This window comes from Centroberyx gerrardi, chromosome 3, assembly GCF_048128805.1.
Source record: "Centroberyx gerrardi isolate f3 chromosome 3, fCenGer3.hap1.cur.20231027, whole genome shotgun sequence".
In the NCBI taxonomy this organism is placed as follows: Eukaryota; Metazoa; Chordata; class Actinopteri; order Beryciformes; family Berycidae; genus Centroberyx; species Centroberyx gerrardi.
The window spans coordinates 20,779,661-20,806,860 of record NC_135999.1 but is presented as its reverse complement, the minus strand read 5'-3'; the positions used below and the strand labels follow the sequence as shown (position 1 = coordinate 20,806,860).

At 43.2% G+C, this 27,200-nt stretch overlaps 1 protein-coding gene across 2 annotated transcripts in view; it reads right to left on the bottom strand.

Moving 5' to 3' along the window:
- Nucleotides 1-27,200, bottom strand: part of grk4 (G protein-coupled receptor kinase 4) — a 43,924-nt gene that overhangs the window by 9,708 nt on the left and 7,016 nt on the right. For both annotated transcript variants that reach the window (XM_071924829.2, XM_071924828.2), the window contains exons 2-9: nt 22,528-22,623; nt 17,184-17,296; nt 15,739-15,816; nt 14,859-14,959; nt 6,939-7,031; nt 5,410-5,473; nt 4,832-4,972; nt 300-490 (exon numbers count right to left, since the gene is read on the bottom strand). In XM_071924829.2, coding sequence (XP_071780930.1) covers nt 300-490; nt 4,832-4,972; nt 5,410-5,473; nt 6,939-7,031; nt 14,859-14,959; nt 15,739-15,816; nt 17,184-17,296; nt 22,528-22,623 — 877 coding nt within the window. The remainder of the gene's footprint in view (nt 1-299; nt 491-4,831; nt 4,973-5,409; nt 5,474-6,938; nt 7,032-14,858; nt 14,960-15,738; nt 15,817-17,183; nt 17,297-22,527; nt 22,624-27,200) is intronic.

The following is a 27,200-nucleotide window of genomic DNA, read 5'->3' as shown; positions in this document are numbered from 1 at the left end:
CTTACCTAACAGCATCAGAATGTGGTTCTTGGGATATAAACCCCATTCATCAGCCCCCAATGACCCAGATTCTCCCTCAAAATACTCCTGGCACATTCCTAAGGCCTCTAAGCTTGCTGCTGACCTAATGTGCATGGGCAATTGTTTGAGGCAATATAAATCAGCAGATAATGGGACAAAATTAAGCAGCACAGGGGTATAAAAGGAACAAAAGTGCCATGAAAAATGTATCTCTTAGTCATAATTGTTGACAAATTCCCCGTCTACATGCAGCCCCTTCTCTCCCCGTGTGTCCTGACCTGTAGACTATCCTCTCACGGTGCAGGTCCTCCAGGCCGCAGCAGATCTCAGCAGCGTAGAAGATGGCCCGCTGCTCGTCGAAGCCCGAGTTGCCCATGTTGTAGATATGGAACTTCAGGTCACCGCCATTCATAATGGTCAACACCAGGCACAGCGCATCCTTGGTCTCATAGGCATAGGCTAGACTAACCTGGTGGGGGAGGGGGAGGGGCGGGAGGTGCAGGTGGTAACGAGGGAGGCGGGGGGACCGATCAAGAAGAAAGGAGGCAGAATGAAAGAGAGAGAGAGAGAGAGAGAGAGAGAGAGAGAGAGAGAGAGGAAGAGAAAGAGAGAGAGAGGAAGAGAGAGAGAGAGAGAGGGGGAGAAAGAGGATAGGGCTTTGGTAAGAGACAGGGTGGGTAGAGGAGCATGATTGTTTCATTTGGTCTGCCTAATGCCCAGAACGATAATCCATTATCCCTAGTGAAATCCTAAGAATGTACACACAGTGTCACAGAGAAACAAAGAGAGAACAAGATGAATCACAAATACAGAAAACCAGAAGCTTCTTCTCCACTCCTCGCTCCATTGCCTCCTGTCCTCTCCCTCTCATCCCACCATCCATCTCTCTCTTCCCCTTCATTCCCACTGCCCTCCTCCCCTCCCCTGTGGGTCAATGACACACAGGGTGTAGCGTGTGTGCATGTGCTTGTGTGTACAAGCAGGATGTTGCTGCCATCAGGAGGACTCCCATCTGCTCTTGACTATATGGTCAGAAAAATACCCCAAGAGGGGATGGGAAAATTTGAATGGGCCAAGTAAACAAGACACACACAGGCATACATAAACAAACACACATATAAACAGCGCAAGCCAAAACAAACAGTCATATGTAGGCCTTGTGAAAGCATGTCTATTCATTAAAAATGGACATTTCCATTGAAATCAGTAGGGCTGGGGGTTCAAAAGACAATACTCGTCATAGTGTGCTGATTTTTTTTCAAAATGATGGAACTTAAATTTGATTATCCTTTATAGGCGTCTTTATTTTTTCTATTTAGAAAAGCAGTTGGCATCCAGAATAAATATAATTTATTCCGTCACACAATGAAATGTGCTCGTATTCAACAAAGATAGGTATTGGAAAAAAGTATTGTTTTAGGACCGATATCAAATTTCAGCATCAAAGACAGATACTGCTGCTACTGTCATCAAAGAAAAAAATTAATCGAAACCCAGCGCTGGTTTAGGCAAAGTGCAGCTGTGCGGGGCGTGCAACAGAGCGAGGAGGATCCCACCCCAGTCTCAGCTGCTGGAGACGATAGAACGGGGTCACCCTGCCCTGACACACACACACACAAACACACACACACAAAGAGTAAGCACTGATATTTGGATAGGATATTAGTGAAAATATGGGCTTAGAGTATGTATTGACTAACAGTATGCAGTGATTAGAGAAAGGTAAAGAGAAATACAGAGAGGAGAGAGAAAGAGAGAGAGAGAGAAAAGAGGGGTTTGAGAGAGTACTTGACTCTTCTCCTTGCTACTGCTGTTTGGTCAGTGTTGCTAGGCAACAGAGCTGCTCTCGTAGGTAGAGAGGCACATGAAGAGTCATCAGTTCTGCCTGTAGCAGAGAGAACACACACATACATACACACACATACACACACGCACGCACACACACAGCATCATGTGCCAATCCCAGGTGACAAGAGCTGCAAGTCTGAGGTTCTGTAACAAGCCCACTCCAGCCTCTGTGTGTGTGTGTGTGTGTGTGCGTGTGTATGTGTGTGTGCATGCACGCGTGCATGCCCATACACATGCTTTTGCAGTGACTCACTCAAAACAAGGACACGCAACGTAGCTCACGCTGCATCAGAAAACGACTAATCTAACACCTAGTACTACTCAAAAACTACTATTAGCTTCAAATGGAGAACATGGAGAGGGTCTGATGCTCCGCTCCGTTCTCTTCCAGTTTACTGTACTAGGGCTCAGTTTCACACAGTTCTACGGAGGTAAATGGTCACACAATGTTCTACTTAGTGTAAACACACACACACAAAATATACACACACAGATCCACACACCAGAAATTAACACGCTAACCCCAACAGCCATTCCTCGCCGTGCTCCAAGAATGTTAAACAAGCACTTGCTGTAATTTTCTTGTCTTTGGTATAATAATTTTTCGGAGGAACACGACACTGAGCCAAAGCTAAGTTTCCCTTTCCTGCCTGAGCACCTGAGACTTTTTGGTGAGTCCAGTTGGACGAAATGGAAACAGATGCACACCTCACGTGTTTTCCAGCTGTACAGCATTTGAGTCCTGACGTCAACACACATTGTCAAGTAGGATTCAAATTCAAGCAACTTCCATTTTTACATACAAGGATTATAAAGAGCAGGACAGAGGAAAAATAGAGAAAGATACATCAGGAACATGCACATTGCAGGACAGGCACATACAGTGAGCGGTAAAAGGAGTGAAATTGGTTGATTTGCTGTAAACACAAAATTGTTAAATGATCAAAAAAATGTAGATGAGACAAATGCCCACTCCTGTGTTTTTGGTTAAAACACGTTTGACAAAATATCAGTTACCACAGTCAGTCCTCCCTATTTCAGATGTGCCTAAGTATTGCTGTGGTGGAAATTAATTTTAAGTAAATTATTACTTAAACCTATAACTTATTAACCTATAAATAGGGATGCACCAATCTGATATCCAGTATCAGAATCTGGGCCGATCTGGGTGAATTTTGACGTATCGGCTAAAGGTTCCAATCCATTTAGAAACTCAAATTTTGAAAAATAAAAATGAAAAATGAAAAATAACCACTTTTTTTTTTTTCTCTCACAATTGAATAACCGGGATAGGTATCGGATACAAAAAAAACCGGATCGGACATCCCTACCTGTAAACATTACCAAACCTCTGATATTTTCCTTACTATTGCCCCATGCCCAAAACGTAGCATCTTACATGTCAATGGAATCTCAGCTGTAAAATGTATTCTGCTCTACTACTTTGGTACAGTGTGGAAGACATGAAAGGCTGGATGTCTACCTCAGGCCCGGCGTAAGAGCACCAGCCAAAAACCACTGCCCTCCCATGACTATGGCTCAATTTATAGAAAACTCCATTGGAAAATCAGCCAAGAGCAACGCCACTACTGAGAGCATGAGGTATGGTGGTATGGTGGCGGGGTAATGATTTTTTGGCTGGCACACATGCTCAGGGCCAGGACATTATTCTACACTCTGCCCAAAGTGCTATGAAACATCAAGATTCCACTGAGATGTAAGAGACTGAACGTTGGGCTTTTCACAGCGTCTCAAGGAATAAACCAACATACAGCAACTTCACAAAGTATTCAAGCACCTTGACTTTTTCCACATGTTCTGGTGTTGCAGCCCAAAATAAAAAATGGATTAAATTTGTTTGCTTTTTTTACACTACACAAAATACGCCATAATGAGAGTTTCTACAATTTTTTTATTTATTTAAGATAAGATTTATGATTTTTTTAAGAAATATCTCGACACATAAGTACTCAACCAAGGAACTCTGAAGTTCTGTCAGAGTGATCCTTGGGTTCTCGGTCACTTCTCGCCCAGTTCTTCAGTTTGGTGGAGTTCCATATTTTTTGTATTTCCTAAAGATGGAGCCTACTGTGCTTTTGTGAACTCCCAACACTTTAGAAATTGTTTCATACTCAGATCTATGCTTCCTCAGAATTCTGCCTCTGAATTCTACAGACAGTTCCTTAGACTTCATGCTAAAGTTTTTGCCGTGAAACTTATCTGTAGGACCTTATATACAGTATATATACACATATGTATTTGTATTTCGTTCTAAATCATGTCTAATCAATTGAATTGGCCTATAGGTGGATTCCAATCAAGTTGTAGAGACATCTCAAGGACATTCAAAGGAATCTGGATGCACCATAACCTAATTTTGAGTGTCACTGCAAAAAGGTTGACTATTAATAATAAAAAAAAAAAAAATAAGCTTTTCATTTTTAATACATTTTCCTTTAAGTCTCGTTCAGCTTTGATATTGTGGGTTATTGTGTGTAGATCAGTGATACAAGACCTCATTTAATCCATTTGAAATCAGGCTGTAACACGACAACATGTGGAAAAGGTCAAGGGGGTTGAAAAGTTTCTAAAGGCACTGTATCTGTCAAAGTTAAAACCAGACAGTAAAGGAGTATGTGATGAAAATAGGTGGGTGGGGGATGCGATCTGGCCGCCACAACAACTGACATTTTCACTTTCACATGAGTAAAAAACAAAACCTTCAACAGTTTCAACAAACACTTTTGCATGAGAGATAAATACAAATTTCATTACATTGCGGCAAAAAGAGCAGATTTCAATCAACCATCCATGTAGCAAACAAAGGCATGCTGACACAAACATATATATACACACACACACACACACACACACACACACACACACACTCACACTCACACTCACACACAAAAACAGTTACACATCTGTTGAAAGGGTTGAATAAGAAAAAGGTAGTACTTACTACAAAACTACTGTTAACTTTTTCTAAAATGCGTTTTTCGTTTAGTGCCATTGCTTCACCTTTTCTTTTCTTCACTCGTTTCTTTTCCAGCTTTTTACAGGCGTACATCTTACCGGTGGCACGTACTTGGCAGGCACAAACCTGGAAAACAAACAGCGAGCGAGACTAGTGAGGAGAGGAAGCATGATCACACATACAAACACAGGAGACACATGCAAAACACACTTTAAAACTACACCTAATGAAAGTTCATATGCCACATTCCTCAACAACATCTCTGGAGACACAAGTAGTACTGTATTTACCAAATGTTAAAAGTTAATTGTACTAACTTAAATCATTGAAATCTAATTTCCAAATTTAGTCATTTGAGAAAGAGAACATAATATCTGTTGTTGGATCTCCAGCTGTGATGAGTCTCCAACTTTTGTTTACATTTCATTTCAGTGATGAATGGACTTTCTTTGCATTCCGAATTGTAAGTATTCATCATAAAACCTCTAACTTGAACGATCACAATACCACAGCAAACTGTTACAGTTAGTGCAACTTTATTTCCTGATTGTACTGACACTCACCTCGCCAAATCCACCTTTTCCTAGTACTCTATAATGTCTGAAGGTATTTTTGGTTACTGGTTGCCTGGAGGGAGGAAAAGAGGAACAACAGAGACAAGAGAGAGAGAGAGAGAGAGAATGTGTGAGAGAGACAGAAAGGGTAGGAGACAGAAACAGAGACAGAGAAAAAGTAAAAGAGGTTATGTCATTCTCTCAGGCCATGTGATGTTGCAGACAGAATAATGCTCTAATATATTATTAATCCACATTGATGGCTGCTGTTTCCACCCTGCTTCAGTTACCAGCCATTATGCAAAACATCATCAATTATTAACCACTCTAAAACAGAAACATTGATTGGTAGCACTACCTTTGTTTTTTGGTGTGAATGTTTCTCCTGCCTCTAGTCTGGTTCACTTAAGTATAAGATTATTACATTTTTCTGTGATTACATTTAAAGCAAAGTCCTATTTAGTCCAATCTCATGATCATGTTGCAACATTACCATACTTGAATGACACTGATAGTCACAATGGAAAATAATAATAATCTTTATTAACATAGCACTTTGTAATTGTGTACATGAAAAGCATTACATTGCAAAAGCAATAAAAGAAAGCAAGGCAACAACCATAAAAGTATGGTCAAAAGCAATTAATTAGTTAAGCAAGTCTATAAAAGTGAGTCTTAAGAAGTGAAGATGATACAGATTAAGCCAGCCTCAGCTCCTCAGGCAGTCATTCCAAAGTGTAGGAGTCCTGATGGCAAAGGCCTCATCACCTCCAGGTTCTAATCTAAATTTAGGAACAGCCAATAGGAATCTGCCTGAGGAGCTCAGGCTGCAGTCAAGGCTTAAACGAGGTTAAAAGGTCTGTGATATAGCATGGTGCCAGACTCATCCATGATTAGAAAAATCTTCAACTCAATTCTGAAATTAACAGGTAACCAATACTACGAAAACCTTTGTGCCTGAGACCAGCAGTGGTTCTCAGCCATGTACCATCGTGATTCCAGGTTGTCATTCCAACCAAACACTACAGCAGCTGATTTCACAGATTAGCCCACCCCCCCTCTCTGATTGAATGTGTGTTAATCAGTGAAATCATCTTGCATAATCTTGGGGCATGATGGCGCACGGCTGAGAACCACTAGTCTACAGTTTTAAAGGCTGCAGTGAGATCTAAAAGATTTAAAATGGAACATTCCCCTGCATTTGCTGCTAAAAAAGGTCATTGGTCGCTCTGAGGAGAGCGGTATCTGTGCTATGAAGTGCTCTAAAACGAGATTGGAATTTCTCAACAGTATTATTTTGACTAAAAAGGATATCAGTTGGGTTGAGACACCTGTCTCTTAAACCTTTGGTAAAAAGGTTTGGACATGGGCCTGTAGTTTGCAGGAGACAAAATGCCACCCTTAGCAAACAATGAAGTGAAATGAATGCCGTTTACCTGAACTAGTCAATGGGTACTAAATGTGTATAGGTTGACAGGTGTTACCATTGTCATAGGAAGCCAATGGGATGATTTGCATGTTTGCCAGTGGATACCCACCTCTCCAACCACTTCCACTGCAGGAAGCGAGAGAAGTACATGGTCTCCTGGTAGGAGGAGAAGGGAGCTCCACTCAGATACTCACGAACTATCCTGCAGGGGAGGGAGAAGAAGAGAGAGGGGCGGTGTTATAAAGACGAGTTAATTCAGATGTAACATTTATTTCTACAACAACTGTACATCTGATCACGTGTGACCCCTAACCAAAACCAAGCTTCAAAAACACATATATGCTTTCTTGCCAGAAGGAGGTATTCAGCCACGATTGGTGAACACAGAAGAAGAAAAACCTTTATTGAAAGTAAACCAACGCATTTCGGCTCTCATAGGCTTCATCAGGGTAAAAAGCTAGATCTTCCAGACAGACAGACAGACAGGTTTCTTCTCAGGGAGGGATAACTCCCTATAACCTTTATACAGGCTACTTTCATTAGAAACACACACATCTGACTACCCCCTGAACTGCATAGTCTGTGTGTGTGTGTGTGTGTGTGTGTGTGTGTGTGTGTGTGTGTGTGTGTGTGTGTGTGTGTGTGTGTGTGTGCGTGTGTGTGTGTGCGTGCCTGCGCATTGCCTTGTGTGCAGTTCAAAGCACATTCTCAATGGAAAGATGGAAAGAATTCTGTGTCGATACACCACCGTGAAATATGAAAAATGCTTTTGAACAGGAACATTCCACTCAGCTCAACCAGGAAAATGGGGATTCTGGGAAACAGGTCTTTACAGAGCAGGAGGTTGAGTGGAACATCTAATCTCACCTCACCTGACACATGGTTGTGTGTGTGTGTGTGCGTGTGTGTGTCCTCATCGGTCTATCCACTCATCATACACACACACACACACACACACACACACATACCTAATCACCCAACAACCCCCAATTTTGTCACATTCCTGCCCTAAGGCGGGGAGATGGGGGTAACTGTCACTCATGATGACATCAAAAAGCTGTTCTCTGAGGAAGGCGGGGTCATGAGGTCGCGGCCCCATCGTCTCCTGACCATAAGTCAACCGTAATTCCACTGAGAGTTGTTAGAACCTGCCTCTTTGACACGACCCCGCCAGCCTCTCTATTAGTGTCCTTTTTCACTGCTTTAACCACAGATGTTGTTTGACTTAAGCAGCATGCGCACTTCAACACCGTCGTACCAAACTGAAATGAACTGAACTGTACTGAGACTGGTTGACTGGGTAAAATACAGTTTCCATAACTGTGAAGCAGAAGGTTGCGGGTCAAGAAGAATGTTCTAGACACAAGCCTCTTCAAAAGCTTTTGTCCATCTTGGCTGTCAATTTTATCAACACTTAACACATTAAAGAGAGGAGTAGGTTTCTTGGGGATTGCTACACTGCGGCCGTGGGTCCATTCCTTTAGGGCCTGTTGTTTCAAAGTATGGGTTGGGAGCCAAATGGGTCCTGGGCCTGTTTCTTTTCGGTCCACACATAACAAGAGTCACAGTACGTTTTCAGCCTGGATCTCAAGGTAAGACTGAATTTACTCAATATAGCTTTGACGGCCCCACTTTGTTCTCATCGAGACAAAGAGTCGTTTGATGTTTGACGTTAGATGTAGTTTGTTCCTGTTGTTTAAATGGCGGATTGTATCAAACTGATGGAGAAGGCTCATTGAACGGAAATGTCCAGCTCAGCTCCCCATTGAGAAAATATCTAACTGAATGACAACAGAACAATCATTTAAGTGTCTCTCCAGTGTCATGATTTTTGGCACGTTTTGGCACGAGTGGCCAAATAATACTTAATAAATAAATAATCTATTCTTAAAACTAGTTGTATAAGCATTTTGATATAGTTAATATAGTTAAATTACACTCATTGTGTTAATAATATGACCATGAAAAGATGGAACCTTTCAAAGTAAAAAAGAGCTGAACTTTCCAAATTTATAGATGGAGCCCTTAAGGACTGTGACAGATCAAAGTTAAGTCATCATGAAAAAATGTGACTGATATACAAAGAACGATTGTATCCAATTGTATCAATAATATAGTCAGTGAAAATGTGGGAGACCCTTTCCCAACTTCGTAATGTAACAAAATAAATACAGGAATAGAAAACAAGCAAAATAGGTATCCAAATATGACTATAATTTCATTGACAAATTGCATTAAGGGCACAATTTAGCCTAATACTTTTCGTACATATATTTTAACCCATTGATTTAATACAGTTTTACACTTAGTTGCAGCCATTTGAAAGGAAAGTACTTGTAGATTGATGGAACCATCATGATGGAAAAATGCAAAACAGAGCTGATGCAGGAGTGGTTTAAATGCAACGGCAATTCAGCGCATTCAAGATAAGGAAACCTAGTTTACATCAGGGCATTTTACCTGTGAATGTCTCAAACTTGCTGAAAATGCACTGCTCAGCAAATTTGACCCATTATATCAGGATCTAATAGTTGTCACTCATATTTCAACCATTTCAAAGTAAATATGATGGGCTATGAAGTTGCAGCAATGATCATGTTAAGATGATTCTAACACAGCAATACAAGAACAGATGTGTCCTAGTCAATCTTGATGGCACATATTCACTTTTATGTGTCATAACAGATCATGGGTTAGTTTACTGACACCGTCCATGTCATATCATAGCACAATCTGCCCTACAGACATGCATATGGATGGGAACCATCATTAAGCCCCACCTTCCTAAATGACTCCCAAAGGTGAAATTTGGCCAGTTTGAAACTAGGCAGGGTAACAATAAGGACTATTCAAGTCTCAACTTTAAATTCAAGTTCAAGTTTCAACTTAATTTCTCCCAACGGGCAATCGGTTTTGCAGCAAGTACTGAAAAGAATAACAACAACCAACAGTCAGTCGCCAATGCAAGCTGTCGATGCAGAGTTTCAGACAAGCAGCATACGACAAATCAGCGTCAACTTCATCATCATCATCATCATCAACATCAGGATCAACAAACAATCATGGCCTTCCTCCTCCCTCTATAAATTTAGGAAGCCTAAGGCAGTACGGATAAAGAAGTTTGTACCTGTTTTTCTTGGCACTAGTGAGACTCAGCCACGGGCCAGAGGCTAGTACTTTCTTTCTTTATTTATTGTATTTGCTATTGACATTCACACAGAACAATTCATCACAATAAAAAAATCACCAATGAAAAAAAGAAGGCTAGTACTTTAAAGGGGCATTAAGTAATTTATGACCTCTCCAACAGAAACATCTAGTGAAGAGGCAAAATATCACAATGCAAAATTATGTTTGCTTTGTCGTTTGCTTTTTTGGCTTGAAAACGAGGCTTTTTAGCCTTCGTAGCTGAAATGTCTTACGAGAAATCTCAGCACCTGGATCATTGGTGTTGATCAACAACCCTATCAATACTTATGGTCATTTTGTTCCATGGGGCAGTAAAAATCTTACTTATTGCCCCTTTAAAACACAGAATGGGATGGGCAAAGTCAGAGATAATGGCATTTGCTTTGTTTACCACCTGCTGGTTGTACACATCACTGAGACTACTGAACTGTACTCTTGCCATCTTACTGGCTAGCGGCTACACTCACAATCTTTGCTATAGTGTTCTTCTATCTAATGCCAAAATTACATATAAACTGACTGACTTTGTCCTATAAAAACAGAGTCATCAGGGCATTTTCAACCTGCAACTTAGCAAGTTTACACTTTTTGCAGAGCATTTCAGTGTTGCCATCAAACTTTAATCTATTGTCAATCGCAGTGTCCAGGTGCTTGTAATTGATTACAGTACCTACTGCCTGTGGGATAGGGGCCTGAAATCAACACACGTCTTTAGTTTGGGATCCATTCAGTTGTAGGAAAGCACTGTCACACCAATGTATAAAATCAACAACTACAGGACCATGGCAAGTTTCAGCAACAGGAAGAAGACTAACCAGAACAGAGTCATCAGCAAACTTTACAATAGGTCTGTTCTCATGCTAGCTATGACACTGTCTGTATACTGACTACACTCTGGAGAGAGCCAGTCAATAAAGACAGATGGACATCCATTCATCCTTATCTTCTGGGTTCTGCTGGTTAAAAAAAAATCCAAGATCCAACCCACAACAAAGGACTGTAAACCAAAGTTACAGTCCAGTGTGTAGATAAGTTTTTCTACAAGAGGGTGTGGTTGAATGGTATTAAAAGAAAAAAAAACACACACAAAGGAAAGGCTGGTGTGGTTCTTACTGCCCTCCAGGTGTTTTAATATAGGATCAAGCAGGGTGACAGCAGCATCTTGCACACCCGGCTTGGCCCTGTAGGCAAACTGAAATGGGCTAAAGAGGTGCTCTGGTTTGGCAAGGAGCTTTTCCTTAACCAGTCTCTCAAATGACTTCATCGCTAAAGAGATCAAGGAAACCGGCCTGTAGCCACCGAGAGCCTTGGGGTGGCTGTTCTTGGCAACAGGCACCACAGCAGACAGTTTCCACAGTGACAGCACCCTCTGCTGTATAAATGGCAGCTGAAAAATATAAAAATGGGTCCAAAATGCTCTGCAGATGAGATAAGCCGACAACTACCCATCCCAACGAGACCTGGACTCTTCCTGGGACACAGCATCTGTCACTCAGCAAAGGGAGGAAGTGGACAGGAGGCTGTTCCTGAGCTCAGAGTGGTTTTCACAAAAATCATGTACATCAAAGCTCAAGTAAAACTCATTGAGAGATTTGTGCAAACTGCTGGTCTGACTTAATGACGTAATGTATAATCATATCTTTACTACTCATGCTTCTGTTCTGAAGCCCCACAGTGGTTTTCATTACGGTCTCAGGAAGAGCCTAGGTTTTTCCTACCGAGCTCCGTCTCAGTTTTGTCCTTGAACCATGGCCTCAATGCGTCAAGTTTCTCGCTGGTCAGGTCAATAGGCTTCTCTATGCCTTAGAAGACAAAACTGGTCCCAGACACTTAGTGAAAAGGGCTCCAGAAAGGCAGGAGCCTAGCCGTGCCTGGCTTGGGGCTGAGCCTCAGACAGACACCACTGGGAGTAGAAATAAACACAGCTACAATATGGCTTTTGTTGGAAGGGAGGAGAGGGAGAGGAAAAAGAACAGGGGAGAAAAATCAGCACAGAGACCTTTGTGGAGACCGGAGATACACAAAACACACCATGATACACATGTACTGCATACCCACACACTACTCTTGGTATGACATAACTGTATGTTCCACCATAGCAGAAGAAAATCCATTAGTGAGCTAAGACATTTCTGCTAGTGAGTGTGTGTGTGTGTGTGTGTGTGTGTGTGTGTGTGTGTGTGTGTGTGTGTGTGTCCTTGCCAGTAGTCATTTTTCCACGTGCTGGACCATGCTTTCCTACAGGCTTTCCCTCTAAAAAAGGGAATAAGCGCTGGGTCAGAATTCCATATCGGAATAAAAAATCATCAAAATTCCACGACGGAATATAAATAACAAGGATAGTGGAAGGAGTGATGGCCAAATTTGAACAGGAATTCCATTCAAAAACATCTGAACTGCTGCACGGCTGTGGGTAACATAAACACGTGTCTGTGTTGTTCTCTGTACACTTTCCCTGTTTCCCCGTCTCTCTCCCGCTCTCCTTAACACTTTCTTTCCATTTCTCCTCACTTTTCCCCCCTTTTCTCCTTTTATGCAATCCTTTATGTTCCCTCTGCAGCTCTCTCACTCATTCCCTCCCTGTGTGCATTACGTATCTCGTTCTCGCTCGCTCCGTTTCAGCCGAGTCGAGAAGTCTGAATGGAATGGATGCCGAGCCTCCTACATCATGAAGTGCCGAACACAGGAGTTACCGTAACACGGTCTTTCTCTCTCTCTCTCACACCATTTCTCTGCCCTCCCCTCCCTCCTCTGTGCCCTTTTGACTACATGGAGGTGTTAAAATAGAGATGTACGCAGAAGGGAAGGAAATGGACCCAACAGAGCGTGACTTGAGATGCCAAAGAGACATGGCACGAGGGTGTGTGTGTGTGTGTGTGTGTGTGTGTGTGTGTTCCTCCTAACCACAACCACTGACGTTTCCAGCTTCAGTCAAACAGAAACCACCACCTCGTCCAGCTCATCCTCCCTCAGCCCAAGCGCTCCCTTACTCGCTCGCTCACAAACAAACACACACACACACCTCCCTATGTGTCAAACTCTGCGCTGCTCACTTTGTCACATGCATCCACCCAACAGTTAAGCAAATGTTACCAACGCACAAAAATAATGAAGATACGAGTGTAATCTAATGTCAGTATTAATAGACTGATAATATGGACACCACAGCCTGCATGCATGCACACAGTTTCACAAAACTTTGACTGAAAATATTTGGTCTACATTAGAGCTTAACAATTAATAAAAGAAATCGCAATATGAAATCACCTTTCTTTAAACTGTTTTAAAAAAAATTATGACAAGAAAAACTCAATTGCAATACACTATCAAAATAATGAAAATTCGATTTTTTGTCAATATTGTTGACTAGTCCCTAACCCTAGATAAGTAGGATTAATCCATGTGTGGAAAACAAATCCCTCAACAAATTTCAACAACTCAAAGCTGTCATGACCAATGTTCAACCAAAATAAGCCTTTTGAACAATATGGATTATATTCCTCTGGACTCTAAGAGCTCTTCAACCGTTTTCTACATGTATCTAAATGCCATTCCCAGAGCGCAGGCTGAGAGCAGAACAGAGTGTTTCCCAAACATCATTCCCTCTCCGCCTAAATTCCTACTTGCAGATTCCGGTATTCCCCAGTGAAAGCTCAGGGACATCAGAGGCTTGTCGCAGCATTTCCAACCCAAATCCCACTCTGCCTCTGTGGCTAAAAGTTGGGAGTTCCACAAAAATTCAGCGTTTGCCCGGACTGAGGGAATGTGGGTTGGCTTTGCTGAAGCGTGTTGAACTGATAAGTGGTGGACTGTATTGTACGTCTAATGCATTGAACTCAGTGGTGCTGAGCTACGCTTATAAATATGATTTGCAAATAATTTTTACTATTTGTGTCAAGTGACAGCCAGATAGTTTACGCAACCCAAGGAAAGTATTTTAAATACAATTCAGTATATAATTGTCTGTAATTGCCAATTTATTTGACACTGCCCAAAATGTTCTGATGTGGTAAACCTTATCTGGGAGATAAATGGGGTTTAGAATAACGGCTAATAATTATTTATGAATAGTTGTGACGCAGGTCTGGTATTATCTTGTACTGCATGTACCAAGGACAATGTCAACAGAAACGTACTTTGTGACAGAGTCAGATTATTGGGCTAATCCAAAATTAAATTGGGGCGTGAGCGCGTTGGGTGTGTGTGTGTGCGTATGTGTCTGCGCAATAAGAAGTACATTCGGGGTAATAATCCCCAGTCTGTTTGCTTCTCCTGGCTCTCAGAGCAGGAAGCAGAAACACCTGCAAGAGTGTGTGTGTGTATGTGTGTGTGTATGTTTGTAAATCTGTGTTTGTGTGTGAGAGAGAGGGAGAGAGAGAGAGAGAGAGAGAGTGTGTACGGGGAACACTGAGGTGGCTGTTGTTTTCATGCCAGCCATCCGGATGCCCTCTCTGCCCACTGCTCTTTTTCATTCGTCTCCACTTTGTGTGCGTGTGTGTGTGTGTGTATGTGTGTGTGATACTGCACTCCAGGTGCCAGCTGCCTCATCATCACTAGTGACAGGGTGCACTCTGTCCAGCGTGTCCACAGTTTACAAACACACACACACACACACACACACACACACTCTCTCTCTCTCTCTCTCTGAAGAAACAGGATTCCACTGGTCCCACTGCACTATGATGGCCAGACTCCATCAAAAAAAAAACACTGGATCTACAGGAGTTTGATCAATGGTCTCAGTGCAAGGTGCTGAGTTTTGTGGGTCAGATCACAGTGAAGCGGAGGCCAGACGTGTGCAGGTGATGAAGGTGAGGAGGAGGAGGTATAGGAGACCTACTTGGTGCAGTCATTGAAGAGCTCCTTACAAGGACTCTGCTCCAGCCTCTCCCGACACCCAGCAACCACATCCTGAGGTATGTCTGGCAGATGGGCTGCCGACTTGGGGGTTACAGAGAGAGAGAGAGAGACAGGTAGACAGAGGGGGACAGAAACAGATAGACAGGGACAGAGAGTGAGATGTTAGTCTAACGCCTGCAGACAGCAGTGGCTGCAGACTGTATAATGTAATACTTCCTAAAGCACTGGACTTGTCAAGGCTAAGGTAACAGAGAGAAATTTTAGGTAGGGCTTTCACATTGGAGTTTACCTAGTATATCAAGCAGGGCTGAGGAATATTGCAATATTATCGTCTATTGTAATGATAGTGATAATGATAGAAGTAATGATATTGAGTTATTACACAATTCTGTCGTCTAAATGAATGAAAAGCAAATACTAAAATGCAATACTAATTAAAATCTCTAACAAGATTAAATCTCAAAACAAACTAGGGAATATTATTTGATACAGTTTGATCATCAGTTTGATTAAACATTGTTGCCGGGTGAAAAACCTCCAAAATGTCAACTTTTCAAGAATTAAGAAAAAAAAAATTCAGTTTATCTAATGGGTTTTGAAAAGTTTTCATAAACCCAGGGGTTGTAGAATTTTCTCAACCCATAGAGGAACATGTAACTCATGTTTTAACTCAACATGAAGTTAAAACATGAAAGTCACCAAAACTGTAAGTTACAAGGATTTCACCCGACAGCGACGATATATTAGCAGATATTGTTTTATATCTATATGAAAATGAATTCTTATGATTATCGTGATGTTAATTTTGTCCATATCTCCCGACCCCTGTGTGTGTTTGTGTGTGTGTTTTGGTGCTTTACCCCGTTATTGAAGTATGTGTCTAAAACATTCAGTCCATAGTCCCTCCTCTTCTCATCAGGAGCTAGCTGGTACACGGCCTGTCAACGAAGAAGAGAGGCTTCGTAAACCGTGAGCTACCACACCCACACAGGGAGTCACGCTCATTCGGCATCATCTTCTACATTCTTATCACTTCTCCATAAATAAGGTCGAAGAGATGGACAGCAGAGGGAGGAAGGAAGGTTAAGAGAGAGAGAGTAACTGTGAATGAGTGCGAGAGTGAGAATTAAGCTTTGTCCTCATGTCATAATTAAAAACAAATTAAAATAGAGATGGGATGCGAGTTGCAGACAGCAACGTTACGGGCGACAAAATAACTCCATCTCAGTCAAGGAAGCAAACTGGCAACCGTGTTTGTCTTCACGCTTCGCCCGTTACATCTGTCACCTGCCAGGATGACTCCTCATATTTCACCCCATCGCACCATCACAGATTGTGTTTTTGGTCAAATATGGCTGTGGGTTGGGAGAATGTCTGGAGTTTGGCTGCGTCGGGGTGCGTGTTTCATTAGAAAAAAGCCCTGGCGGAGAGGAATGGGACGGAGCTGTGCTACCACGCATCGCGGCCAAGGCATGAGGCAAGACCTCCGCGGGACCAACGGCCCACGTCAAGCACTTAAAAGTTTTTTGTGTTTGTCTCATTTCATGCATTTATGTGTGAGAGAGATGTGTGAGAGAACGAGTCAGTGTGTGTGTGTGTGTGTGTGTCTCCCAGTGCGCGTACGTACGTGCCTGCCCGCCTACCTCAAGAGAGACTAATGTAGGTTCTTATTAAATAAGCATGATTTCCCCCCTGTTTTCCTTTCTCGCATACCTCCAGGGGCCTCGACACAAGCCTGGGCCTGTGTTCGCCGGCTCACCCAGGGGACCTGCCTCTGACGTGGGCTTGACCTCATGGAGCGAGTGCATGGAGGAAGGGGAGGGGTGGGGTCACTTCTCTCTCCGACAGCCCGTCTAAGTCCCTAATGACCCACCCCCCCCAACTCTGACACTAACCCACCCCACCCCCCCACCCCCCACCCCACACCCCACTGCCAAGACCAGGCAAACGACCAAATCCCCCCCCCCCACACACACCATTTTCCTCCCTCTTTCCTTTCCTCTCCCATTCCTTGCTCCGCTGCAGGCCCAGACTCAGGCCTGTCCCGTGGGAGCAGGCTGAGAGTGAAAGTGAGAGAGAGAGAGACAGAGAGACAGAGAGAGAGAGAGAGAGAGAGAGAGAGAGAGAGAGAGAACGAGCGAGAGAGAGATGGAGAAAGTAAGAGATTAAGACAGAAAAACACAGACAGTGAGGTAAAAAAAAGAGGATGTGTCTATGTGTTAGACGTGAAAGAGAGAAAGGTATATAAGAAAATCAGGCAGCAGAGCAATGCTCACTATGGTAATAGGCTCATTCTTAATCTTACCACAGCATCCATAAACTCGATGCAGCGCTTCAGCTCTGGCCTGGTGTCACAGTACTGACGGAATAACAGCCGACCAATGGGCTGCCTCTCACATAGACTGGTGTAGTCCCTCTCTGAGAGGGGGAGAGGGAGAGAGGGAGGGAGAGAGGGGGGGGAGAGAGAGACAGAGAGAGAGAGAGAGAGAGAGAGAGAGAGAGAGAGAGAGAGAGAGAGAGAGAGAGAGAGAGAGAGAGAGAGAGAGAGAGAGAGAGAGAGAGAGAGGAGGGGGGGTTGTGGCGAGAGACAGAGAGAAGGACAAAAGAACATAACAGTTGTAAATATCAAAATTACATTAAAGCACATGTACATTTGTTTATCTGAGAATATGCTGAAGAAAACAAAAACAAACACACACTGTACATGTCTGTGGGTATGTTTTCTGAATGTGTGTTAATGTGTTCTGTATGTGTGTGTTCTGTGTGTGTGCGTGTGTGTGCGTGTGTGTGTGTGTGTGTGTGTGTCCCTGGCAGCTGGCCCTGGCCTATTAGGACTAATGGTGTCCATTTGAGTCATATTTCCTCTGGTACCAAATGAGGAAGAAGACCCAGGACGTGTTCCATCACTGGTCGACAGCAAGGACACACGCACTTACACCCTCACACACACACACAAGATAAACATGCAAACAAAAATAGGCCACACAACATTCATATGCACATGGCACATGCACACTTGTGCATGAGGGAAGGAGGAGGAGGAGGAGGAGGAGGAGGAGGGATGCATGGGATGAAAGATTGTGAGTGGTGACAGCGACAAGACAACCTCCAACAGCAAATCAAATCTTCACAACAGCCTTTGCAGCTGCATCCTTTTACACACAGCATTCCCTCTGCACTTCCAGCTCACTGTACCACATTTCACACTCAAACTCACCCCTCCAACGACCACAAAACCCAAGTTACCACTATGGTGAGCAAACAGAGTAGAGTGCAGTACAGTGGAGAAGAGATGAGAGAATTGATATTCCATGGCCTCCTTTTCCTCCGTGTGACCACTGTTTTTTTTAAATCTGAAGAACAACAGCTCTTTCAGTAAATCTCACTGAGATCTTAAACAGTATTATGTTGCCTTGAGACAGAGCCCTTTTATCTTTGATCTATCTAAGATTTTTGAATCCTGCTTTGGTGTTTCCATATCGGCCATGTTCAGCTGTGCACAGGTAGGAAAGCCCCTCTCCCTCATAATTGGTAAAAGCAATATTAGGGCATGTTCACACCAAGCATGTTTTGAGCGGAGTGTTTACTCCTTTAGTTTGGTTTGGCATGGGGAAAACAATGCCATTTGAATTTGGGAGGCACCAAATAACGGCACTGAGACGCCTGAAAATGAGAGTCTTGGTCCCCTTCCAAGCCAACTGCCGTGTGGTTCATTAGGAGTGAGACTGCAATCGTAGAAACTACAGGAAATGACCCCAAAACGCAAGGTTGTATGGGTATAAGGAGTCGGATGTTGACATCTGATAGCCAGAGGTCACTGCTGCTTGGAAAACCGAGCATAACAAAATGAACCGAGGGCAAACCGAAGTCTCAACTGATGCTCATTCAGCTATTTCTGCATGTGTTCTTAACTTGTATGAACAACAGAAAAGGAAAGTTACAGCAAAGAACACAGGCAAGTCCATAATACTTATCTTTAATTACAGGGATTAAATTGAGATTTGTTTTGACTTCCCTCAAAATCTCTAATCTCGTGGGATGACAGGTTACCAAAACAATAAACAAGCTACTTGTGAGTCCATGTGACTTTTGTTTAAAAGCCCTGGTTTGCTTGTAATTGAGCAGTGTAAAAAAAATATCAAACTGAATACAAAAATGCAACAAAGTAAACTTTTAAACTCTGGTTTGAACAGACTGTAGGTGTGACCGCACTCTTAGTTTGAATAGTTAGCTAGTGCCTCCTCTTAAGCAACCGAAACTGACAGCGGCAACAGATTTTTTATTTTCAGTGTCTTGCTCAAGAACAAGTATATTGTCAGGATCTTACTGTTGCATGATGGTGCCTCTAACCACCAGTGTGTCCTGCCATCCCTGCACGGGTTAAAGGTCAGATCCCACCCTGCTGAATCAGAGCATCAACTGGACACTCTTTGATTGACACACTCCAATTTGCGCAATAAAATGACAAATCTGTTATAACCTGTTGTGCAATACTGTTAAGGGAATACACCACATTTTTAAGGTCAACTTACCCATTAGGAACATAGACACCAAAATCATCCATGTGTTCCTGGTAGATCACTCGCTCCTTTCAATCCCAAAAAACTTGGTATATTCTTTTAAGAGCAGTAGCTCACGTCAACCTAATAATGTTTGTGCCAGCTGAGGATGAATGCACACATCTCAAGTGTGACTTTAATGAAACAGAGGAATCCGATGATGACTGAATATTGCAGAAAGCTTTGAGACGTTTCCAGTTTTTGCAGCCTTAGTGGGTTGGATATACAACACTGTTTGGGTCCATGTTTATCTGTGCAAACATCAAGTCCAAATGTAGACATACAAATAACGCTGAATCACTTGCATGCCTTTTCTTAACCTTTACATTTATCAGACCCATTCTGAGGCTTAATGAACAGTCTAGAAACTGGTGTTTTCATGTTCAGTGCAGTGAAAACTTTTTTATTTAAACAGAATCTTACATCTAGCAGGTGAGCAAAGATCTGGAAAGAAACCACAGTTTCTTGGGCCTGGCTCTGGGGGAGTGTGTGTGCGAATGCGTATTCAAGTGTGTATGAGCACATATGGGAGTGTGTGTGTGTGTGTGTGTGTCCAAGTTCAATCCAGGCTCTAAATCATTTGAATATGAGTGCGGAGGCCAGCATTCCACCAATGAAAAATTTCCTCTTTGCGTAAGAGAACCCTCTCCCCAGTCCTGAAGAAAAACAACTCTTAAAGAAAGAGAGAGAGAGAGAGAGAGAGAGAGAGAGAGAGAGAGAGAGTTAGAGAGAGAGGGAGAGAGATAGAGAGATAGAGAAAGAGTTAGAGAGAGAGAGAAGGGGGGGTTGAGAGAAAAATGGGAGAGGAAGATAGAGAGCGAGAGTGAAGAAGAAAAGAAAGAGGTCTAAGGCAAAAGCTTGAATTAGTCTTGTCTAGAAAAGGTAATAATCTGTGCAAGTGAACTGTACTGCAATTACAACTTAATTAAAACTGCAATTTAGGCCAAGACTGAGTGAGTTAGTAAGACAGTGAGCGACCTGCTAAATGTGCACAAAGGTGAGTGTGTGCAATAGGTGCCTGAGTGTAAGGTGTGTGTGTGTGTGTGTGTGTGTGTGTGTGTGTGTGTGTGTGTGTGTGTGTGCATGTACGCATGTGTGCCTTTGAGGTAGAGACATGAGTATTGGCCAACGCTCTCTGCTGCTATGCAACAAGAGCTCTTAGTCTCCATCCAAATACCTCTGGTTTCAGGAGCATGTTGAACAAGCTATCATGTCTGCAGTGCACAGTGAACTGCAAGAGTTCATAGGTGCACATGTATGTATTAGATGGATACCAGAAGAAAGAGAGAGAGAGAGAGAGAGAAAGAGAGAAAGAGAGAGAGAAAGAGAAGGGGCAAAAGAGAAAGATAGGAGAAAGAAAGAGACAAATACATAGAAAGCAAGAGAGACAAAGACAGAAAGGCAGAGAAAGATGGTGCGAGAGCAAGCAAGAGAGAGTATGAACGAGAGAGAGAGAGGGAGAGAGAGAAAGTAAGAGAGAGAGAGAGGGGGAGAGGGTGAGTGAGAGAGAGATATTAGTCTAAGGCTAGCAGACAGAGTGGCTGCAGCCCCCATAATGTAATCTGGGCTTCCTAGAAGTACTGGACTTGTCAAGGCTAAGGTCAAATGCCTGACATTATCAAGACACAACAAAGACACTGCTCCCAGTCCCCCTACTGTATCGTTTTAACCTGCCTATGCGTGCCTTTGGTGTGTATACGCATGCGCGTGTGTGTGTATGTGCACACGCCTGCATATCTCTGTGTGTAAGTACGCAAAGGGGATTATTTGGATCCTGTGCGCGGTGTGATAGGGAAATTACGCAATAGCATCTGTGTAATAGTGACGTATATAACCCTCAACAGCTGTTGTACGCACAAACACACACATACGCACACACACATGCACATATAACCCATTTTTAGCATCCTCTGCAAAGTTAAAATCTAAATGGCTATAAATATGAAAGAGTCAGACATAAGTGTGATCCTTTGCACCTTAGGTGACATTTATATGGCTTTTTTTACCTGGTAATCTAGTACCACTGTCATCAGATACATTTGGGGTTATGATAGTTATTTGTGAATATGAGAACAAAACAAGCAAGAAACGTGATCTGAGAGTCGGTACTGGCATCTACATCTCTGTCACTCTGTCTCCCTCCTACTGGCTGGCCCTCTCTCTCTCTCTCTCTCTCTCTCTCTCTCTCTCCCTCCCTCTTTCTCCTTCTGCTATCCTTAAGTCTCTTTCTCCCCATCGTCAACGCTTCTCTCTTTGTTTCTGCTTTTCACTCCCTATTTCCATAATTCTCTTGTTCTGCCACTCTTGTGTATCTCTGAAGTGGTGGAGTGGTGGAAAGAGGGAGGCAGGGAGGGCGAGAGAGATACAGATAGAGGGAGAGAGAGGGAGGGAGAGGCACTGAGATAGAAAGAGGGAGGGAGGTTGAGGGAGAGTATGTGGGGGAGGCTAGCACTGCAATCTCTGGCAGAGATAGCTGTGACGCACTATTACACACACACACGCACCTACACACACACACACACACACGCAGACTGCTGATGTAAGGCCTCCATAGGTCTGTGGCATTCAGAGAACCGGGGGGGGGGGGGGGGGGGGGGGAGATAATGCAGCCCAGCAGTGGAGCACTTGTCTGGGCCACACAGAGAGAAAACTCCCCTGCTCTCCAACCAAGCCTGGATGTATAGACAGGATGCATGAGAGACAGGAGGGAGAAGTGAAGACTGTTTGGTTTTGGTGTGTAAGCAAAGTGATATGAGGGAAGACGGACAGTCAGTCAAACTTACAGACACCCACACCCACACAATATAGAGAGAAACTAGGGTGTGTAGGCCACACACACACACACACACACACATACACACAATAGACGAAGAAACGGGTGTGCAAACGGATTCCCTGAGTCAGACACACACATACACACACTGTTTCCTGTCCCCTCCCTGTAGCTGTGGGTGGAGACGGGTAGAAACAGGAAGGAAGTCCAATCTGAACTTCCTCCCTCAGTCAGACCCACCCCAACGTCGCAGCATGGCACGTTATCTTTCTGCCTCACACACACACACACACACTCCATCTCTCCCTTCTTCATACCAATAGTGCGACGTAGCTCCTCACACAGGCTGATGTGGGGCAGTTTTAGCATCTCCTTCCATTTCTTACTGCGACCGTTCCTCTTCCCTCCTCCACCTGAGAGAGACAGAGAGAGAGAGAGAGAGAGAGAGAGAGAGAGAGAGAGAGACACAGAGGGAGACAGAGAGGGAGACACACGATTGAAATTAGCTCATCAATCAAGTCATTGTTTCAACATTGCACTTGGAGTCTTGAACCATGTCCATCCGGTGGCAATTTCAACATAAAAACAAGACATCTTGTGTGTGTGTGTGTGTGTGTGTGTGTGGATGTGCGTGCGAGCGTGCATGTTGACCTTGCCATGACCAGAGGCAGGGACAGCTGGTTCATCTCACCAGTCGCCTCCATGGTTCATGACAGAGCATGTGATGAAGAATGTTGACAGCTTCAAAGATCATGCTTCACACACACACACACACACACACATCTTTCTCACACACACGCTCAGAAGTGAGCTCCTTCCCTCAAGCTGCGTTGTGGTCAAACATAACGTTTCATGGGTTATCTCCATGCCACACACACACACACTCACACACACACACACACACACACACACACACACACACACACACACAGAGTGATGCTAGGCGGCCCTCTTGGCCCCTGGCAGAGCAGATGACCCTGATGCGAGGGTGATGTGAGGGGTGAACGACCCCCTCACATCATCATCATTTATCATTATATCTTACCAAATTCTAAAAGAAAAATAGTCAGTCTACCCCCTTTAGTGATTTTATCCTTTATTTAGACAGTGGGAAAGTAGAGAGGTAGACTGAGTACAGGAGAAAAAGCTCTGGCAGCGGAGGCACACATCTGGTTTCAGAGTCGGTGGATTTAAACCCTCGACTATCTCTGGGCACACATCACTCTGTTTTTCATTACTTCAGTTCTGCGTTTCAAAATCACTAGCCAAGCGAGAATGAACCATGTAGGCTAATTGCGGTTTGAGGGCCTGAGGCTAGTGGAACGACAGAGGGGGAAATCCTCTGTCCTGCAGTTCCGAACACACCAGCTGGCCCGGCGATGACATGAGACAACAGCAACGCAAACACATACAAAGGGTCACCGTGGTCAAACACCTGCAGAGCAACACCTTCATCACAACACGCATACACACACACACAGAAGCTCGTATACATCGCACATGCTCTCACCACTGCAAAAACATCCTCATCCCTCTTCTACTGCAACATGCCTCTTAAATCAACTTCACATCTTTGCGCCTCTGTCTGTGTTTACAGCGGGGGGAAAAAGACTGATGAAAGCAAAGCAAGATTAACACTTTATCCTCCTTATAGCTTGACATCAGCACTGCAGGCCATCTTCATTCATCTGGACAAATTAACTTGTGTAATCGTAGTGCACAGATTAAAACTGCAGAAATGGATTGTGCAACTATGTCAAACCTTTTTAATTAGAAGCGCGACTACCAATAAGAGCGATGTGAGTACAGAGTTGTGTTGCCATTGTGCTCATGAGGTTAAAGTCTGACCTACGAGAGGTGGGGACAGGCATGTCGACTGACCTGTTCTGGAGCTGCAGGGATTACACACACACACACACACACACACACACACAAAAAAGGTATTTTCTCTGACACAGGAAAAAGTGGAGAGGAAGAACAGCGAAGACAAATGCAGGAATTGAAATGTTGAGATGGCTTTCTTACACACTGTGTGATGGTAGCCAGTTCTACATCTCTACTGGAGTTATTTTACAGGAGAAAACCTCGGACACACTTGAGCCAAAAACACGGAATGATAGATGAACACGGTCAAACCAACTCAACAAAAAATAACAAATTGTCAGAGATTAACTTCTTTCCTTTCAGAGGCTGATATTATTATAAGGAGGAAATGAAGAGAGCGTGTAGTGCCAATAAAGATTGGATGTGAAAAGGCTTGTATACTGTACAAAGACATGAGGGTGAGAAATGTCACCTAAACTCAGGCCAGATGGGAAGAAGAGAGAGAGAGAGAGAGAGAGAGAGAGAGAGAGAGAGAGAGAGAGAGAGAGAGAGAGAGAGAGAAGGGGGGGTTGAGAGAAAAATGGGAGAGGAAGATAGAGAGCGATACACAGTAAAATACACAGAGATATTGACAAGACAAGAAAGACTGTGAGAGGGATTTTAATGGCAAGCTATAGAGCAGCCTGTGTGTATATACGTGTGTGTGTGTACGTGTATGTGTGTGTGTGTACGTGTGTGTGTGTGTGTGTACGCGCGTGTGCCTGTCAGAGCTGGCTGGGCCACCCCACCCTGTTTAATGTCACTCTGACGTCAAAGCCATGTGTGCAGGCCCTTAATGCAGACAGGATGGAGCAAGTATTTATTTAACTTTGGTTCCCCCCTCTGAGAGAATGGGGCCCTCCATAAACACTGACTTCAGAGCAGTTTCGCTCATTCACAGCTGAGCTAAAACCAACACTGAGATCATCACGCCTGATCCCAGAACAGATTTTGGTCATGGTGTAGCAGTGACGCTGTTCAAAAGTTGCCCCGCAAGAGTTGTAGTCGTACAGGGAACTGGTGAAGAAGACTCTGCTGGGGCAACTGAAACTCAAAAGAAGAGTCAACAGCCAGTCGTTTCTTAAAGGTGACACGAGGGTTGATTCAGCGCCCTTCCCTTACTGCCATGTAACAAGATTTCTGAAACTCAAAAGGGCAATCACGCCAGTAGCTTTCATCTACTTTTCTGCACTGTTTACAGTACACACACACCAATTTCACTGTGCAATTTCTATTTCTAGTCTGACGTGTATTTTGCATACCAATGGCATGTTTCCTCCATTTTCAAGTCTGACCGGTTAGACTTACTTAAGAAATGGGGAGATGAGAGAAAGAGAAAGAGTGAGAGAGAGAGAGCACAGAGATTATTTGCATGTGGCCTTTGTTTTGTGTGTGTGTGTGTGTGTATGTGTGTTTCTGTCTGTCTGCAGAGAGCTGGAGTGAGCTATGAGTACATTAATGAATGCACACCCATGGGTCTATTCTCTCCCTCGCTCCATCTCTCTCCCCTGTCGTCTCCTCTGTGATCAGTTGGTGTTTTCACAGGCTCCCGATGTGTGCGGGCCAAACACGGCCCGACATCGTCCAAATATGCTCCTCTGCCTATCCTCCCTTCCTCTCCTTTCATCCCCGAGGAAGAGAAGGAGCCAGACTGGAGGTCACACAGTAGACCGAGGCAGTATCTACCTCGCTGTATCGGAAAGATACACTTGAGACTTTTTAATGACAGTTCAAAAAGAGTTTACAGCAAATTTCACATCCGAAATGAAAGTGAAAAAAATACAGTAGACCTAACAGAATATAAGTCTGTGTGACCAAGCTGAATTCAACTTTCACTTCAATACGCTTAAATGTCTTAATATAATATAGCAATTAAGGCCTTTCTATATTTTGAATTACAGTGAGCCAACACAACTGAACATGGTGATATTATATATATTATTAGTATTATATTACTACTGTAGTTTCATAAAATATAAACATCAAAATCAATAAAAAATAGTTCATTTATACGTTTTTATACCAGCTACGTCAAGAACACCAAGCACAAAAAACTGTAACAGCTATTTTCTCAAAATATTCACTGTATGTAGACTTGCAGAAACAACAATAACTAGCAATTTAAAGAGGCTTTTTTGATATCTGAAGCATTTTTATTTTATGGGGTATTTTACAAGACACATACTTTCATAATATGCATAGTATTTTGTAAATAATTAATTGATAAACATAAGTTTTTTTTCCTTACATATCATTCTATAGTAACTAGTTATTCATCAGAATGAAAGTATTCTGATAATACAAAAAGTTGTTTATTTGTGTCCATATTCAACATATAAAATTACATTCTGAAATGACAGTGGTAAAAACACTTGTGGAAATGGCAAAACACTGGCAACTTCTACTACCGTGATTAGCACAGTGATCGCCAGCTTTTTCAGACGTTAACATGAACACGGCGCAGTACGGCACTGCTGTCTTCACAACCCGCTTTATTTTGCACAGCCATATGGGAGAAGCCCCTCACCCATCTGATGAACACGTGTCACATGCCGACACCCAGAATAACAGCCGCAAGGCCAGAAAATCCAGCTTGCGGGTGGCAGTGACAGACCAACCATGGCAGAGAGCAGCCAGTATTTACATTTTCACCAAACAGTTCAGGCAGTTAGCCTACACTCTTATCCAGAGTGACTTACGACGACTGCAGCCGTGGAATAAGCTTCAATTCCTACATCACCAACGTAACAAGCAACCAGTAATAATGGAGTCAGGGTCAAAGTGCCCTTATAATATTCCTCTGAGCATAGATTGATCATGTAAGAGAGAAAAGACATAAAAATAAGAGCGAAGTAGGAGGGATTGTGTTCAATGCACAAATGTGTAAATATTTAAAATAGGGTTATAAAACTAAAAGTTCAATGTATAATAACGTGTTGCAATGCCAAACACGCACTGTATTTTAGCACTAATGGCAATATTTCAGCTAGTTTTCAAAATACTGCGATAACACTGTTTACCTAGATATTTTTGCCTAAGATAATCGCACCCTGGAAATATGGTACCAGCTCCATGCCTCGTGGGATCTGATCCACACCCTGCAGCAGGCGCAAAACCTGGAGGTCCG